The sequence below is a fragment of the Necator americanus genome, chromosome I (genome assembly GCF_031761385.1).
Source record: "Necator americanus strain Aroian chromosome I, whole genome shotgun sequence".
NCBI classification, from domain to species: Eukaryota; Metazoa; Nematoda; class Chromadorea; order Rhabditida; family Ancylostomatidae; genus Necator; species Necator americanus.
In genome coordinates, this window is record NC_087371.1 from 22,539,868 (window position 1) to 22,557,751 (window position 17,884).

At 42.7% G+C, this 17,884-nt stretch overlaps 3 protein-coding genes across 5 annotated transcripts; 1 reads left to right on the top strand and 2 right to left on the bottom strand.

The window, feature by feature from the left end:
- Positions 1–4,488: 4,488 nt before the first annotated feature.
- RB195_006532 (uncharacterized protein) lies at positions 4,489–14,926 on the bottom strand (the record flags this gene model as incomplete). Of its 2 annotated transcripts, XM_064179674.1 has the most annotated exons (9): positions 4,489–4,527; positions 4,582–4,686; positions 5,434–5,547; positions 9,235–9,345; positions 9,402–9,524; positions 9,991–10,086; positions 10,149–10,290; positions 14,666–14,778; positions 14,846–14,926. In XM_064179674.1, the coding sequence occupies 9 exons, from the start codon at positions 14,924–14,926 to the stop codon at positions 4,489–4,491; spliced, it is 924 nt and encodes a 307-aa protein (XP_064036609.1). The 2 variants fall into 2 exon arrangements, with proteins under 2 accessions (XP_064036609.1, XP_064036610.1); XM_064179673.1 differs by having other exon boundaries at positions 4,489–4,686.
- Positions 5,898–6,356, bottom strand: RB195_006533 (uncharacterized protein; the record flags this gene model as incomplete). Its single annotated transcript, XM_064179675.1, has 1 exon — positions 5,898–6,356. One exon carries the CDS (start codon positions 6,354–6,356, stop codon positions 5,898–5,900), a length of 459 nt encoding a protein of 152 aa, XP_064036611.1.
- Positions 14,927–17,025: 2,099 nt separating the features above from the next.
- Positions 17,026–17,601, top strand: RB195_006534 (uncharacterized protein; the record flags this gene model as incomplete). Of its 2 annotated transcripts, XM_064179677.1 has the most annotated exons (5): positions 17,041–17,075; positions 17,138–17,238; positions 17,306–17,324; positions 17,417–17,486; positions 17,551–17,601. In XM_064179677.1, 5 exons carry the CDS (start codon positions 17,041–17,043, stop codon positions 17,599–17,601), a joined length of 276 nt encoding a protein of 91 aa, XP_064036613.1. The 2 variants fall into 2 exon arrangements, with proteins under 2 accessions (XP_064036612.1, XP_064036613.1); XM_064179676.1 differs by lacking the exon at positions 17,551–17,601 and having other exon boundaries at positions 17,026–17,075; positions 17,138–17,324; positions 17,417–17,485.
- Between the last annotated feature and the right edge of the window lie 283 nt (positions 17,602–17,884).

Genomic DNA, 17,884 nt, shown 5'->3' on the forward strand with positions numbered 1-17,884 from the left:
ACATAGTCAACATAGGTATTGTGAACGAAGCTCGGAGAACGTCGAGAGTCCTGCTCTTCTTGCACGACTTCATTGCAAACAAACCAGTACTCTCGACATAATTTGTTGCATCAATATCGACGAAATGAAATGTACTTGACAGAAAATCGCACGTAGCAATGGATCTTAAAAATTTTACCAAAAGTGATATATATCTCGAAAGCGGCAGGCAAGAAATTATTCACTTATCTCCAGAGTGTAAAATATCGAATGTGAGGATATTACGAACAACTGGCATGTGACTTCATGCAACATCCAACTAGGCGAATCTCGAACGTCCTTGACAGCAAAAAAAATGGAAAGCAAACGAAAGCATAACCAAGTAAACCATCTAACAGGAGCTGCAGACAACTCAAAATCGTACTTTAGAGGAATCACAACATTTCCTAACAACGCTACGAAGTCTTGGTTCCGAGCGGCAGTAATTCAGAAGAGAACTATCTAGGGACGATCAACAGCAATCCACACTGTCAAGTTCGTTCATGCTACACACACGTAGTAAAATATGATACATAACGCAATACTTCCAGATGTTGAAAAGGACAAATGAATTACCAGGCGCAACGAATCCATTTTACCGGCCTCTCTGAAGGCCGTGAAATAAAATGTATTCTGCGCACAATACTGCTACATTACCATAATGACGCCTATACATTAGCTACTACTTTTGTACCTGTTGGCAAGGAATTTCGAGTAATTTATCCACATAGCGGCTATACTTGTTCCTTTTTTTGCAGTAAAATGTGTATTATCTGCTATCTTATTGGATTGACTATTATTTTCTAAGGTGAAGATGCGGTAGTATGCCTCCGCAGGAGCTCAAATAAGTGTTAAGGAAATAAAAGTCGGATGAAATGCATAACAAGTCGAAAGTATCTGAACACAAGCACGACGTCCAGGACTTCTTTTTATTTTCAATTATGAGATTTGACAGAAAGACAAATGGTCGGATCAAATGAAGGGATCATTCCACGAGTCTGAGGTGGTGCGGATTTCAGGTGGAGTATTTGTATACGGGATAGTGGATTATGGATAGGGGTGATTCCGTCCATTTCTTCCTAATTGCCACAGAAAACGGCCCGGAAGATGCGGCGCGTGCACAAGGCTGGCGCGCTCCAATCCAACTTCTTGTAGGAAATAGCGCGCCGGAACGCCCGAAGCCGTATCTTCCGGGCCGTTTTTTACGGCAGTTAGGAAGAAATGGACGGAATGATCCCTCTCCATAATCTAATATCCCGTATACGAATACTCCACCTGAAGTCCGCACTACCTCAGATTCGTGGGATGCTGCATTTAAGCCATAGTCAGTCTCAATGGTAATCAGCTAATCGTCGTTCATAGCAGTTAATCATCATTATTATGGATAACCGCAATTGTTATAGATAGCAACAAACGATAATAATATTACATAATTACAACAGTGGAGGAAACAGATGTGTGTATAAAAACAAAAAAAAATAAGAAGATCGCTATCATCTCGGCAAGCGCTTCAATTTGACATATGTAATATCAAAGGCGACATCTTCACCGATGGTGCATGTTTATCGCACATATAGTCCGCACTTCCGAGTTCAACCGCTTGGACGCGATGCGTCAGCCACTGCGCACGCTCTTCAATGTTCGACATGGATTTCCTCCGCTCTCGCTCTCTCTTACCCCATTCAAGTGTATGTCGCCCTTTCATGTGGAACACTTGTAGAGTCAACAGTTTGTCCTCTACCTGGACCTAAGAAACAGTGTCTCTATATCTGTAACTTTGTCTATGTCTATATCTGTAACTATATTTTGCTAAGGTTACCAGTCTGGCATTTTCACCTAGTTGCTAATCTTCTTTGATGTAACTGCAGCTGGAAAAATAACCTTTTTCAGGAACACCAGATCGAAGAGTAAAATTATCGTCCTACCTACCTATAGCCGAGTCAAAACGACTTGAAGCACGGTGCAGTTGCGGCTGCTGCACTGAAATTACTGCAGTGGAGAAGGCGGTCGGCGCCGACGTGGGATTAATCTCTTACTCTTGTTTTCTTTTCAATCATTTCTAGTACCGAAAAGCACTTTAAGATCTTAACTGTGTACACGCTCATTGGCCTCTAATTTTCCCCTTTTTGTCGTAGTTTTCCGTCCGTAGTAAGTAGAAAACCAGAATTAATGGTATACTCTTGGAAAAATTCTATTTTGGTCACGTTGCAGCGCCAAATTGAGAATCGAGCATGTGACTAAGTCCAATGAATTTCATGTTCAAGATGAGCTTTTCCAGACGCGATAAGTTCTCAACTGACTGGTTTTTTTTCTGTTGGCTTTTGAAGTTTCGACCGGTTGCTTTGTTTCTTGTTCACTACTAGCCAAAATTTCTTGAAGAGGATAGGAAAAAACTACCTAGAATCTTTGGCGAAATCTAACATGGAGGTAGCAATGATACTATGTTCCTACTGATTTTGGAATCGTTGAAGGGTTTATGCAACAAAAAACATTGGAGTTTTGCAACACCAGTCTCCTAACAAACTACTCACTTCTTTGTACTTTTATTACTGGATGAACCAAACACCTCTTGATTGCGGTCATTGGTCCTATCAATATGACAAAGACACACAAAGAAATGATAAGCCTGACTAGTCGCTTACATCCTGCCATTAGAGAGGGAGCAAGAATGACTTGGAACTAGAACCAGCAAAGCCGTCAAATATGGCGTGGTAGTCGTCATCTGTTCCATTCTACGACCTTGGGTTACGGTAGCCTTCGCGCTGAACTGTTCGTCTGAGAGCAGCTGATGATGAATATTTAAAGCTTACTACTTAAAACAAAACATACGGAACAAATACTATGCTATTTGTAACGAGGAAGGATGCGTTTGTGCTGAAGGACCAATGGGAAATTGAAGATTATATAGTAGGGTCAAAATGACTTGAGGCTCAAACGTACTTGTGGAAGCGGCTGCGCTTAAAGCGATGTAACCAGCAGTTGGTTCGAGGCGGCACCATCGCTAGCTCCACTTGCACTGTAGCGCTAAATGTTCTTGGTGAGGGTCTCCCTCGATCCCGACCGTTACGTCAGTCGAGTCGCTTCGAGGTGCAATTTTGTGCGGGCGGATGTGCTCAGATTGGATTAGGCTGCCCGCAGAGTTAAGCGCGTGCAGTTTGGCGGCTCTGCGGTTTGGTGTTTATTGAGCGCACTACTGTGAATAGTCAATAATCACCAGAGCCGCCAAACCGCGCGTCTCTTAAAGGCATCACCCCACGAATCTGAGGTGGTGCAGATTTCAGGTGGAGTACTCGTATACGGGATGGGAGACTACGGAGAGGGGGGTGATTCCGTTCATTTCTTCCTAATTGCCGTAAAAAACGGCTCGGAAGATACGGCTTAATTCGTTTTGGCGCACTATTTTGTACAAGAGGTTCGATTGGAGCGCGCCAGTCTTGTGCGGCGCCGCTTCTTCCGGCCGTTTTTTACGGCAATTAGGAAGAAATAAACGGAATCACCCCCCTCTCCGTAGTCTCCCATCCCGTATACGAATACTCCACCTGAAATCTGCACCACCTCAGATTCGTGGGGTGATGCCTTTAACTCTGCGGAGAAGAGAGACTCTAGAGCAAAATGCAGCAAACGAACTAAGAAAACTAGTGTGAGAGTTCCCCGCCTCTCAAGAGCATAAGTCTCCGCAATTGCACCAAAAGGATGGTCTTTTTGACCCAACACTACTCAAACAATCTTCATGTACCTTATGGAGATTACATACAAGCTCCCCTACTAAGCTCAGAAAATGATGTATTAAATTTGTTTTCGTTTCTTTTTTTTTATTATTTGACAAGATTCATCTCATGACAGGCACATAGATGTAAGGTGTGATACAAATATATAAATACATATGTTGCATATTGCGTTTTGGAATTTTGATATTCTTTTCTGCGAAGAAGCAATCTTCAGAAATACCTGGAATATAGCTTCAACTTTTCTAAAGGATGCTACGTTCGATGCTACGTCCACATTCTCCATATTCTCTAATCTTTATTGTTACAAACTCCTATTGCACAAGATTTATGGTACAATGTGTTTACAAAAAAAGTTTGGTAGCGTTTTCCTGATTCTAAGAATATTTTCAACAGATAGAACAAGAAAGATTCTCAAGCATTCATTAAAAAAAAAAGATAGTCATAAAACTACAAATACATGATGAAGAAAACGGAACAAGGAATGTAGCGACACACCGACTGCAGAACAGTGGTGAGCACCGACCGCGGGGAAAAAAGCTGTAACATGTGTTCAAATAAATATTATTATATTATTTTGATTTGCAATAGCCGACTGCTATTTTCAAGATATCTCTACCTATCTCCTATCTATCTCTCTAAACGAAAAAAAGCTAAAGGGTTGCTGGAGATGTGTGTTTTTTTTTTACAACGGATGTGGAAATATTGCATGCAACGTGCATGAAAATGAAGTATGGACGGCGTTTCATGTCTTCCCATCCCCAGCTGCATCATTCGTAGCCGTCTGCAATGTAGGTAACAGTTGTTGAATCGTTTGGACAAGAGAATGGAATGACACTGTATTTATTAGCCGCGAGAGCTCCGAACGGATTTCTTCAGGAGTGGAACCCCATACTTCAGTACAATCTGCTTGTGATTCCGCTTCTTTACGTGTGCTTTGTTGCTGAATAAAGTAATTATGTTCGCGCCAACATATCAAATTGTATGCATTCACCATTACTAACGAATACAATGACAAAACTAATGAAAATATATTTTAAGAAAAGAGGAAGATACAACCCTTTATTTATGAAGGCAGTTCAGCTTTACAAGTCTAGGATTTTCTATTTGCCTAATCAAATAGATTCTACCGCAATGTATAACAAAGTTCGCTTTATTCTCTTACTAAAAGTATACTAAAGCTTATCAGAGCGATTTTACTGCCAAAGTAAAGAGTTTGCATATCTACATGCTCTATTCATGTATGTGCAAGGGGTTCGTAATTTATGAATAAAACTTAATGAATTCATCTAACCAAAATACCTAGAAACCAAATTCAAAACGGTCTCGACAACTCGTATTCTATGCGTATTTACTTCTGCTAGAAATTCTTGCGAGCTTCTAGTTCTGATTAACATTTGAGATATGCTCCTTCTTCAAGTCGATCCTAAATACGGAGTAGTCGGCGTTAAAAAAGGATCGATCCTCTGCGACTATCAATAGAGTCAATTGGGCAACATAAATTACTCAATTGACAGTCACGGTAATAATATCATCTATCCTCTAGTTCTTCGTCGACTTGATCTAGAAATCACCCATAATACTCCATTTGTATCGACCTCGAGCGAGGGTAACACAGTGGCTTCTATTCTCGCGAACAACTCGAAAAGCATCATATCTTTCTTGAAATAACTTTGTGAAAAGGTCTGACCGTCGGGTTGGCGATCTTCTTGCAGTGCGTTTGATATCGCGTGGTATCCAGTCGCTGACAGCTCTGATCCAACGATTGCGACAGCGTCTCTGATCTTCGATCGTTGGCGCAGAACTGAATTTCGAATCCGCTCTTCTACTTATGTAAACAGGGATACCTAGCATCATTTTTTCAATTGAGCGTTCTTTAATCTAACGTGTACTTCTCTTCCTTGCTGGTGTTGAATAGAGAGCACGGTAATTCAATAAATCAGTATATATATATGTCGTATCAATTTTGGTAACCTGGTCACGAGGTTGTTAAACAAATTTATTGGCTAACATTTCGGCAATATCGCCTTCTTCAGAGCTTGAAATGGGCGATTCAATCTACAATTTGAACTACCAACATCTCCACAACTAAACTGACAAATTCCATGCCTATTTTTTCAGTCACCAATTTAGCGACCACACTGAATGCTCACCTTAGATCGGAGACGCCGCTGACTGAGCGATCAGAAGGGCGAATGGTTCGAATGTCACATTCGGATCCTCAGGTCCATTACAAACAGTTCTTGCCGTGCGGGACACGTTGTTAATCATAGCTTTCTTCATATGAAATGGATGAGCAGAAAGAAAATGAACCAAGATGTTTTTATTACTGGGGTTACGATACCATTTCGTTTGGTACGTACCGTTTGAGATGCCAACCTGGATGCTCAAAAGAGGAAGCCAATTGCCTTGTGGTTTCTTCTTGGTTAGTTTTATGTGTTCGGACTGTCGGATCAACAAGTCAAAACATTTTTCCATCTCCGCTTGAGTGGCGCAAATGACAAAGCAATCGTCAATGTACCGAGAGTGGATCAGAGGACGTAGTTCCAGAACAGGTGCTTCAATTTTGGCCATAAGTGAAATAGCTAAGGTGGGAGCCAATCTCTGCCCCATAGCTAAACCTCTGAGTTGTGCAAAGTAATTTTCGGGCCAGCTGAAGATATTGATATAGATATAATCACGTTTCAGCTGAAGACGCAACTTCCTCTCTTCAGACGCTTCTCCTCGATCAGATCTCCAGTAGTGCGGGCGACACATACAAAATTGCATGTGGATCTAGTTTTCGCAAATGCAAAGGCGTACTTCTTTCTCAGCATCAGAACCGGGAGCGTCTTCTTCGCAGCATCCTAAATACAACTGGTGAGAGAGTCTGCGTTCTTAGGCTTTTTCCTGATCCGCACTTCAATATTTATTGACACCCTTTGGCGGGATTTGGTTCCACGTTTCTCGTCCTTCAGGGCTGTCATATCGATCTTCGGTTGAGGTTGAACTTGTCGACTTCCTTTCTGGAACCCCAGCTTCAAGCTGAGAAGAACTGGAATCGAATGCGACGCTCTAGATTTTCGAATATCCGACAAGGGGATGTTACTTGCAGGTGTACTGTCAAAACAGAGTCGAGCTGTGCTTTAAAAGTTGTCATTTTCTCCCGCTGCTCTTCTGGCGTTAAAGGGGTTGCCCTTGGCACATAAGCTGATGGCGTCGATGATTCCTCTTAAACGTGGATGCAGTGAAATTCGTCTGTCCACAAAAATCTACCAGACGACTATCGCTGTCCGACGTTTGCTTCGCGGGATAATACCATTTACCAAGCACATCGGGCTGCTGTTCGAAGCCGATCTTTGCGTTCGGATAAATTCATACCATAACTAATGATACTTCTTGCACTTCTTACCGCTTCTTGAACGATCGATCAGAGGTTCGAATCCGTTCCAGTGCTCACCAGGCCCTTCATCCCTACGTTGTCGATAAATTGGTACCAGACTTGTCTGGGAGGATAAAAACACTGACTTGACACATCGGCTAGCCACCGCAAGTCATTGTATTGGCCAGTTACACGTTCGTAAACCTCAAACGATTCTGAATGAAAGTGAACGTGGGGGTGCACACCAAGCGGATTGATTAACGCCAGAAACTTTATCCTTTAACTATACCGCTGGTTCGATATCTAGGATATCAACGAGTTGAGTTCATCATAAAAAGCGTCTTTGTGGTAGTCTTCAGTGGTCACCGTTTGTGAGTGAGGGCTTGCGATCCAGAATTTGTGTACTCTGCGTTCCCGCAGTCATACAAAGGACGTCGTTGAGACAAATTGCTCCACGCGATTACTGCAGGCGTTTCTCACAGTTACCGCCTTCTTCTCATTCCCGCAGCATCCCCGCAGTATATGTCTGGTGTAGTTTTCGGTGTTGATGACGGGACGTCCTCCGATGCGCGTTTCCTGCAATGCAGCAAGCGGCAGGTGCAGATATCGCAGCAATCTGGAGAGTGCGGGTTGCTGGAGTTCACTCGACAGCGATCGACAGTTCAGCTCTGTTTTTACGGATGTTTATACCCAAATATTCCATGTTCCCTTTAGGCATTTGAACTATGAGAGTTCTGGCAGTGCGGTAGACGACAGGACCCTCTTATATTGTTTGGGAAACTTGCGCCATATAACAGTGCAAATCATATAGCTCGTAGGCTGCCAAGGCGTATACTCAGATGATTGCGTTTGGTAAAAGCAGGGCCAATGGGTAGCAACCGGACTTGTATACGCGGCTCCGGTGAGATGCACTACTAAGCTTATTCATTCCCTCAAGGTTTAGTAATGTCCTTAAGGATGCACTACAGATAATCCACTTTTCTATCAATGTGAAGATTAAAAGACGAAATTTTCGTCATGGTTTGAAACGTCTGCAGATTTTACGCACACTGCTTTGTGTTCCTCGAAACGGTGAACATTCTAGGAAGCGGAATCGTACAGAAGGGTTCTTAACCTCGTAGATTTTCCATATGCCATGCGGCAAAATCTCGACATAGAACTTTTGGCCGAAATGGTATGTATAACAAAGAGTAGTCGTTCCTCCTTTAGTTGATTTGGCGGATCAAAATGGAGGCTGCCGCGTTGGTTTGCTCGAAATGGGGGGGGGGGGGAATCAACGACTCCAGAGTGCAAGATTATTCTATTAAGTGGTGAATGTTTTGCTAAACATGTTTCAAAAAGGTAGGAAGGCGGCAGCGGCTACTACCGCCCACTTATAGATAAAACTTAGATGAAGAAAACAGCTCATACCTGTTCTCACTCTGTCATAGTGGGCAACCCTCCTCACCCAAAAATACCGGAAAAAAAAACCTATACTTGTTAAACATAAACCTAAACGCCGTTAAATAGAACAATAGGCAACATTATATTCGCATTAGTACAGAGCTACGAATGGACAATACAGACGTCTTAGAATGGAGTTTTGCAAAATCTAAATGGTTAGGTCAATGCAAGTCAACGTAATTTTGAAGCTTGTGTCTGAACTTTTTGCGCCTTTTGTTTGAACTTTTGCTTTGCACTGTTGCTATTCCCTTCTATTTCTTTATCAAGCCTATAATATTAGTGCTTCCTTTTCTACTCATCAATTGAGCGAGGTGAGCCAGTATACCCGCTTCCCGAACTGCCGGTGCTGTACCTACTAATTTTGTTAACAGATCATCTTGCTGGCTGATCTGAATGGAAGCCACTAATTTTTATAGCATACTTACACTTTCACATTTTCCAATGATCTTAATTCCCACTCTGTGAGTTTGTTCTTTTTTAGGTAGATACCTAATGCAGCATTAAACACGCAGCAAGTGTAAGTTGCATTAAAACGATAGCGTGAGAACGAATCGTACTCATGAATTTTGCTCTTCGGTAGGGGAAAAATATTTCCTCTCTCAAACACTTCAGCTTATTTATGACTCAGTCTCTGATGGGTCTTCTCAGAAAATAGTATATGATCTTAGTGGTTCTCTTGAAGCTCACCTTAACTTGATTTAGATGAGGACTAAACGATGGCTGAGACGAAAGTGGGCTGAACGAGGAATGGAATGGGGATGAGCCGAAGTGAGAGGGTTGAGGAGAAGTTGAGAAAATCTGAAAGTTCGTTGGCTGCAGATAAAAATTCAAACGCTGAAAATTAGGCAAAGCACTTCTTGACTTAATTTCCGCTGGCTTAACATATTGTGGAACTCTGGTTGCGACGAAAAACGGTATTCCGATCCGAAAAGTGATTGTTGTGATGAAGAACTGTTGCATGACAGTTCACAAAAATTCTGAAAGCATATTCTTGATCATCAAAAATGCCGTAAACAAAAGTCAGTTAACAACCCGACTTTGTCAGCAAAAATGCCTTACAAATAATCGGACAATCCGATTTTCCAAAAATCGTCATAAAATGGATTTTCACTTTTGCGCGCTAAAGAATGAATACTTACTTATCAAATTGTAAGGGGATGAAGAAGAGCGAAGCAGAGAAAGACATAGAGAAAAAAGAGAGAAAAAGCTAGGAAAAGCGAGAGAATTCTTGGATTCTCATACTTATCCTTACACGGTAATTCCCAACTTCCTGAATTATGTAAATCAGTGAATTAATAAGCACAGCTGTTTACGACTCGACGATATAGGATACGATATACCACGTCCCAGACCCTAGCCGAGGAATACAGTTTTAAAATGTCACTATTAAGAAAATTTTTTTCCATACATTTGTAACACTCAGCAGATAACTAGTTCACCTACCGACTGATAATTCTGACTGCTGTGCTCTCTCGTATTCGAATTTTGTGTCGAGGAAACGTTATCCACAAAAAGTCGAGTACGTGGACCTTTAGACTGCTGAAGAGTAATGTTAAGCATGCATATAAGCATCATTCACACGGGAAGCAACAGTGGATCACCGGAATACATTCGTCCACAAGCATGAATTCAGAAAGGGCCAAACATAGAGAACAACGATCAGCTGTATTTGATAAACGAATTCGAAATTTGATGAAAAGCGATGGTGAAGAAAGCGTGAGTACGACATCGGCGTCCCGGTACCTTAAACAAAAAATATAGTCTTGAAAGAATAAATCTTACGCACGATACCCAAATCAAAATGAAAACTATAGAAAAAGCAGACGTTGGTCGCGATGGGGAATGACTGCTATGGCCGTCACAGTATGAACAACAATGTCGATTTCCTGAACAATTCCCAGCTGTGTGATTTGCCGTTATGGCAAAGAGGATGACTACATAGTGGCAGGAGTAGTGTATCGTACCACGTACAGATTGTGCGGTGACGATTATATGGGGGAAACGAGACGCCCGCTGTGTGCTCGGATCAAGGAGCATCAAGATGGACTCGCGAAATTTAAACTCTCCACCTCGCTCGGAGCACACCGTAGAGTAAGCCAAAACTCCGAAATAGAAGTAGAGGTTTCTATACCATCGTTCGAGTCCGAGATCACAGCACGTAGAACGCTAGAGGCATTTTGGGTCACCGCCAAAAGTTGAAAAATGAACAAGAAGGATGAGTGCATTGCTATCACAAACGAACTATCCCCATATCAAGACCTATGAGGGTTTCGATCTAATGGGCGAGCCGTGAAGTCCCTATATAAAACCCTTGTGGCTCATAGTTGTGGTACGTGGTGGCCTGTTGCATTACCAAGCCTAGCTAATGAGGAAAGCACTAGCCAATGTGTTGGTGTTTGAGTTTGCCTACCGTTTGGATGCTTTCTATAGGTGATAAGGCGCTTGAGAGAATACATCATTAATAGCTTTGAATTTTCCAGACTCTGATCAAGGCGAAAACAATACCAATCCTGGCCACAGCTCAGGCAATTCAATAAAAAAGCTACGCATTGTCGATTTCATTGTTCACTAGCTCTAGAGTGCAGTCCGATCAAAACACACCAGCAAGGCTACTTGAAAAGCTCGTGAAGGTCAGGCGTGAATTTTACAAACGAATTTTCTAGAGCTCATTCATGGAAACTTCGCACATCGGACCGCAATCAAAGTTCCATAACTTATAACATAGTAGTGTCAAATCGAGATGAAGCACGGTGTATTGCATACGCGGTCTCTCAAGGCGGTGTAGTGGAGCGTAGCGGTTAAAAGAGCACTGGAACTCTTATTGGCACCACCCATCGCTGCAGTTTGTGATGGTCCCACCTTGGTTCTCTTCTGCTGCTTCACCAGCGCCGCTTCGAGCGCGTACGCAAATGCTTACCGTGCTTCGTGTCGTTTTGACCCGACTGTTCAAAACGACTACCAAGGCTGCAGTGCTATCCCGTTGTTGAACACAGTGAGTGGAGATGAGTGGTCCTATATGTAGCTGTAGTTGGGTCAAAACATTCTTACAACTTATCCTGATCCTACTACAACTACATTGCCTGAATTGCGTGAGCGACTGGGTTCGAAACGGCGTGGTAGAGCGAGCGGTTGGGATCGAGGTGGGCTTCATCGCTGCATTCCGAGTTTAGTCAGCATTGTTCCCTCATACCAATCGTTCGCTCTGCCTCACTGGCACGAGCACAGCCACATACGCAATTGCAGCTCCGAGCTTCAGGTCGTTTTGATCTTACTATGCCAACACTGGTTACCCACTTCGAGACGCTCACACAGACACCTCCTTGGGAAACGTAGCAACGCCTTGCGCAAAAACAAACTCCCATGTCTACTTCCATGTTTGAACAAATTACCACTACCATCCAGCAATGTACGTTCAGACCTTGACTTCATGACGACAATAGTAAGTTAGTTTAAGCGTTAGTAGCCATAAATGACATAAAAATTTGTTTAGGAATGTATATCTCTGTCGCATATAGTCCGGTCAATACGACATGAAGCACGGTGCATTTGCGTACGCGCTCGAAACGGCGCGGTGGCGGCAGCAGAAGCGGAACTGAGGTGGGACCATCGCCTCGAGAGAAGTCGCGTAGGTAACTGCACCGTGCTTCATGTCGTTTTTACCCTACTATACAACGTGATCGGCGCGCAATAAAACGCGCGCTCTGTATACTGTGTTTCTGCAAGTCAGCGGCTGATCAGAAACTGTATATCAAATTAAAGAGAGGAATGGAATGAATCATATCATTGGAACGAGAAGTAAGCTTTGCGCAATTGTGAGCGCTGAGCCAAATTATTCCCTGTTTTGTTCTGGAAACTGCTGATTACGTTTAAGACGCACTTCCACTGAAAAGACGAACTTGTCCACTGCGACAGTCATCGAGGTACACTACAGCAGGAACTGTGGACAAGTACAGTCGCGTCAAAAAGACCTGAAGTTCGGTGCAGTCACGTAAGCGGCTCACTACCACCACTCATCATTGCAATACGAGTGTCACCAGCGATGATCCCAACCGCTAACTCAACTGCGAGGCTTTAAGAGCAGTCGATTACGTAACGGCGCCGAGCTTCTGGTCGTTTTTCTCCACTGTGAATGGTGGCAAACACATGGTTTCAGAGATTTTCGATGCATCTAGCTTAAGAGATTTAGGACTTAGGGGATCTAGATCCTGATAAATTAGAACGTAGGTAAATTGTACACTCTATAACATAGATTTAGTCGTTTTGACCTGACTATAACAGTTCTCACTTCACTTTTAGGCTTCTGTAGACGTAGTAAACCCCTCATAGTGCGCAACTATGTCGAACTATTGTCGTTGCTAAGATTATTGGACCATGCAATTGCTCACTGTCTCAACGAATTTTGGCGCGCAGGCAAGACTCTCGAGACCACTGTCACCACCCAAAGGCAACCCGCTTCGCTGCGCGCCATGTGTAACACTTGGTTACACTAAAGAAAGTGATCCACACAAATACACTGACGAGTAAATTGTGTGCGATCCTAATTGTGAACTTCTGATAAAGAGATTCTAATGAATATCTTTACTAGAAGTGCACAATTTTGACGCTGAAGAACAGGCAATGGTAATCGTCTGACAACAGTAATGAGCCAACAAACGTCATCACAGACCATGCCCAAAAGCGATCATCATCAACAAAAAATAAGGAGTACCATTACTGTTTTCCGTCATCCCTCTCGAATGAAGGTTTCAAACAACCCTCAATGCACCAGAGTTGATCTTTCAAATTACATAGATCTACGGAACAATCGGTAGCGAACACCGAAGAGTAGGTAACATTTCAATTTCATGCTTTAGAAGGTCGAAAATGAATACAACTCCTGTAACTTTACTGTTTCGTCCAAACTTGGCCCTATGGTGAATCATCTTGGATGTTATGTACAAGGTAACACATATTTAAACATTTCCAAGAAAGTATCAAATTTGATGCTAGACAGTATCGGTAGATCTCTCCAATACAGACAGACATCAACAACGAGTCGCAGCAGAGAGCCTACCTTCCTTAGACCTCTCCATAATCCAGAATCATCATCCACAATCCACAAATTATCAAAGCACCCGTGAAATTCGCTACGGATATCAACTTTTGAGAGCACTTCTACTAGCACTTTCGTCAGCAATTCTCGAAGGCTTGGAAGCGTTCGGGTCCCTTCTAAAATCAGGAAAGTCGTCAAGTGACAACACTTCCTTCGGACGTTCAATGTGACCCAGTATAGGTTTCGACTCAGTCACAACCACTACTGTGTCGTTGATAAAACCAGTTAAAACCAGTTAAAACGTAGAATTTACTCTGAACGTTGAAGACATTACACCACCATTTATTTGAGAGTGGACGAATTAATAAATGGATGTAGCCGGGTCAAAACGACCTGGGTCAGTATTCATGAAAGTTGCTGATGAGATCACAACTTTCCCACACCAAACGAGTTTTCGGTGTCAAAACTTGACATTCATGAAAAGAGCAAGAGCGTTGGCCGGCTTTCCGTCTCGAGAGCGTTAGAGTTCCCGTCTAACCAACCGTGTAGCTGCGGGAAAAGACCACTCTCCACCCCACTAGCGTTTTTTCGTGGATCCGACTCCTGGAGCTAGGTTCATCTGCGTGAGGGATCGCGTCCAAAGCGGCGAGGCAAAGCTAGCGGTTAAAACGGTCAAACTTGCCAGTTCCACCAGTCACTGTAGTTCAAACCTTCTGCAACCGCCAGATCAACAGCACCGCATCGAGCGCAGCCGCTTACTCAACTGCGGCGAAATTCAGGTCGTTCGGCCCCAACTATAGGTATAACTCTATATATATATATATATATATATATATATATATGTATGTATATATATATATATATATACATACATATATATATATATATATATATATATATATATATATATATATATATATATATATGTATATATATATATATATATACATACATACGACGCTCTAACTTACTTTTTTCTCTTAGTAACTTTAGTTTACATCATAGATCATAAAAAAAATACCGTGGAGAAGAATGTAAGATCTCACTTTCGAAAACGCAGTAATGCAAACTGGCAGGGAAACTTACCTGGCTGAAACTGGTTGTTGGAAAAGGGGAACCTGCTCAATGATGATACTATCTTGAAACACAGTGAGAAGACGGCTTTCCTTGTTAAGATTCACCATAAGACCAGGGTCCAACTGAAAAAAAGAGGTTCGTCGGACTCTACTAATGTGCTTATCCTCCACATGTAGAATTCAAACCAACAATTGTTCGAGGCTGTTTTGGGCGAAGATCAACATATTTGATGACGTCCCAAGAACGAGTAGTAAAAGCCTCCCAGGACATTCTAAACGAATTACTGCTCGGAATCTGTACTGATCATCTGCATAAGTTATAGTCAAACCAAAACGACATGAAGCACGGTGCAATTGCACGAGAGGGAGAAACGCGCTTGCTCACCGTTCGCAGGCGGGATGCGATAGGTTTGCTTGGCAGTTTCCCAAGTGACGCCAACAAATCAATAATGATTGTAATTTCTTGTTTGTTCTTCTTCCTTTTTTCAACTATTTTGTTCCTTTTCGGTATTTCTGTTAAACTCGTCGTATTTACTTTTGTTTAGAGATCTCATGCAACGCGGACTGCAGTAAAGAGAGAGTTTCACGAAAATGACGATGTTGAGGTCACCCCATGTAAGTACAGTTTGTAGTGTTGATGACTAATATAAGTGTGACGGCTCAATTCATCATGATCGTCCTGAAAACAGGTTGGGAACCTAGTTCTTAGTTCCTAATACAACGCTACAACGTCCCACCGCCGTACATACTCAGGTTCCCTCAGCAACCTATCTATTGGTTTTTTTACTTGAATAGCTTGATGAAGGGACTTCATTGATTTTTGATCGCTCGCCGGTGGATGCGGCGCGACCACAAGGGTGGTGCGTCCTAACGTAGGAGCAAATGCCATTTCTCGCGCCGTTTTTGAGGAATTGGGCGAAGCCATGCCTATACATGTAATCTTCACTCCGCACTCCATATTTACTCACAGACCCCAACATCGTTACCTTCATAATGTGCTGCCTTTAAAGGCATCACCCCACGAATCTGTGGTGGTGCAGATTTCAGGTGGAGTATTCGTATACAGGATGGGAGACTATGGAGAGGGGGGGGGGGGGGTGATTCCGTCCGTTTCTTCCTAATTGCCGTAAAAAAACGGCTCGTTTTCCATTCTAAACCATTTTCTACAAGGAGTTCGACTGGAGCGCGCCAGCCTTGTGCGAGGCCGCATCTTCCAGGCCGTTTTTTACGGCAATTAGGAAGAAATGGACGGAATCACCTCCCTCTCCATTGTCTCCCATCCCGTATACGAATAATCCACCTGAAATCTGCACCACCTCAGATTCGTGGGGTGATGCCTTTAAATGGAACCTCGCCCTCATTTCTGGAAGTAAATAACTGAATCAATCGGGACCCTAAAACCTAACCATTAGTTATAGTGTGCCTATGACGTGTAAGCTAAAGTTACGAAGAGAAAAAGGAAGATAGAACTTCCAGAAGTAAGGACGCGGTTGAGAGCCCAACCCCCCCCCCCAACTACATTTTCCCCTTATGTTTTTTTTTAAGTTACATTATGTATTCTTCTGCGTTGAAACTAATACTTCATACTTTCGTCCTGCCGCTCCATGAGAGTGGAGGAAGCACATCTATTGTGGCACGTGCTCACTGCCACTTTGTGAGTATGCATGTGAAAGCGAGCGCGGCGAGTGGTCCGTTAAGTGTGACCTTTTGCGCTGTACCGCGCAAGGAAAAAAACTTTATACTTTTGTTTTCATAGTTCTGCGACGCGATGGAAGAAGTTACTCGTAGTGGGCTGACCCGACTTTTTGGCCGCGGACGTGTTGTCCGTGCGTGAGATGGCAGCCGCAGGCTTGCGCCTAGCCACTCTTCGGGTCCGCAAATCGAGGTGCAGGAACACATCCCGTCAGAACCGCGCTGTCTAGAATTAAGCACTGCGATTTTATTGCACGTCGCGTACCCAAGCAAACCCAGTCGGAAGAATTCATTGACCTTCCATTCGACTGCTACAACTACATAAAGGTATGTTTTGGATTGTTTCATCACGTGTTGATGTCAATTTTGTGTGGTTGAACACCGAGTTTCCGTATCTAGTAAGAGCGAGGGTAAAGTGTACTTGGGGGTGCACTCAACGGCGCCCTTCTTGTTGTAGATAACTACTTCAGTCGGGCTCCTAAAACCTTAACATTAGTCTTAGAGGATCTGTGACATGTAAGCTAAAGTTACGAACTGAATGAGAAAGTAGAGCTTCCAGAAATCACGGTGCAATTGGGTGCTCCCCCAATAACGCTTTCCTCGAGAGCGGCTCGCAAGTCATCACGAAAACATCTGTCTACTACAGCAGAGCTTTTTGTTATCGATAACAATAAAACGATGGACAAATCCAAAATGAGTGAGAGCACCAAGGTTGATCTGTGCCGCAAGTGAGTTCTTTACATTTCCTTTTTTTCACTTGGAATCTTGACGAAGCTTGGTTTACTTTTAGGTACTTCATCATAGGACTGTTCTGTCTTCCACTAGTTTGGCTGACGAATTTTATTTGGTTCTTTGGAGAAGCATTTCGTCGTCCGGTTACTTCAACTAATCGTGCCATCCGCAAATATGTGCTTTTAAGCGCTGTTGGGGTGATATTTTGGTTCATTGTTATATTCAGTTGGGAGTTCGTGTTCCAGGTTAGTTATATTTGTGGATATATTGTTATTGGATACTGTTTATGGTCATAAAAAGCTGAAAATTGTTGAGATGCATTATGTGTTGTCTTCAGTCCTATCGACGTCAAGGTTTGGTATGGGCTGACTATCTCACCTTCATATTCCCTGTCGGTAGAGTTTGATGTGAGGATGGCTTGCTTTACTGACGCAACTCCTTTCTTTCTTTCTTTTTTTCTTCTGTTTTTAGTGCTGTGAATTCCTCCAACTCAGTTTTATTAACTCACGGAGAGGCGCTTGAGTACTTCCGTTCATAGTAATTGCTAGATCGTGACTCTATACATCTATATCTATCTATGTCAAGTGTTGTATTCTGTATTACACTAAAATGTTGGGAAGTACTACTACAGTTTGTGTCTGGTATATTTTGACATCTAGATATTACTCATAGCGAAGTACTTTTTGTTTTTTTTTTCATTACGGAGCTTCACTATTTTATCACGGGTTTATGTCACTCTATTTTCGTGCAAATAAGAAACTTATAAATATTTTACTAACTCACATATTCGACGAAATGCAGTTGC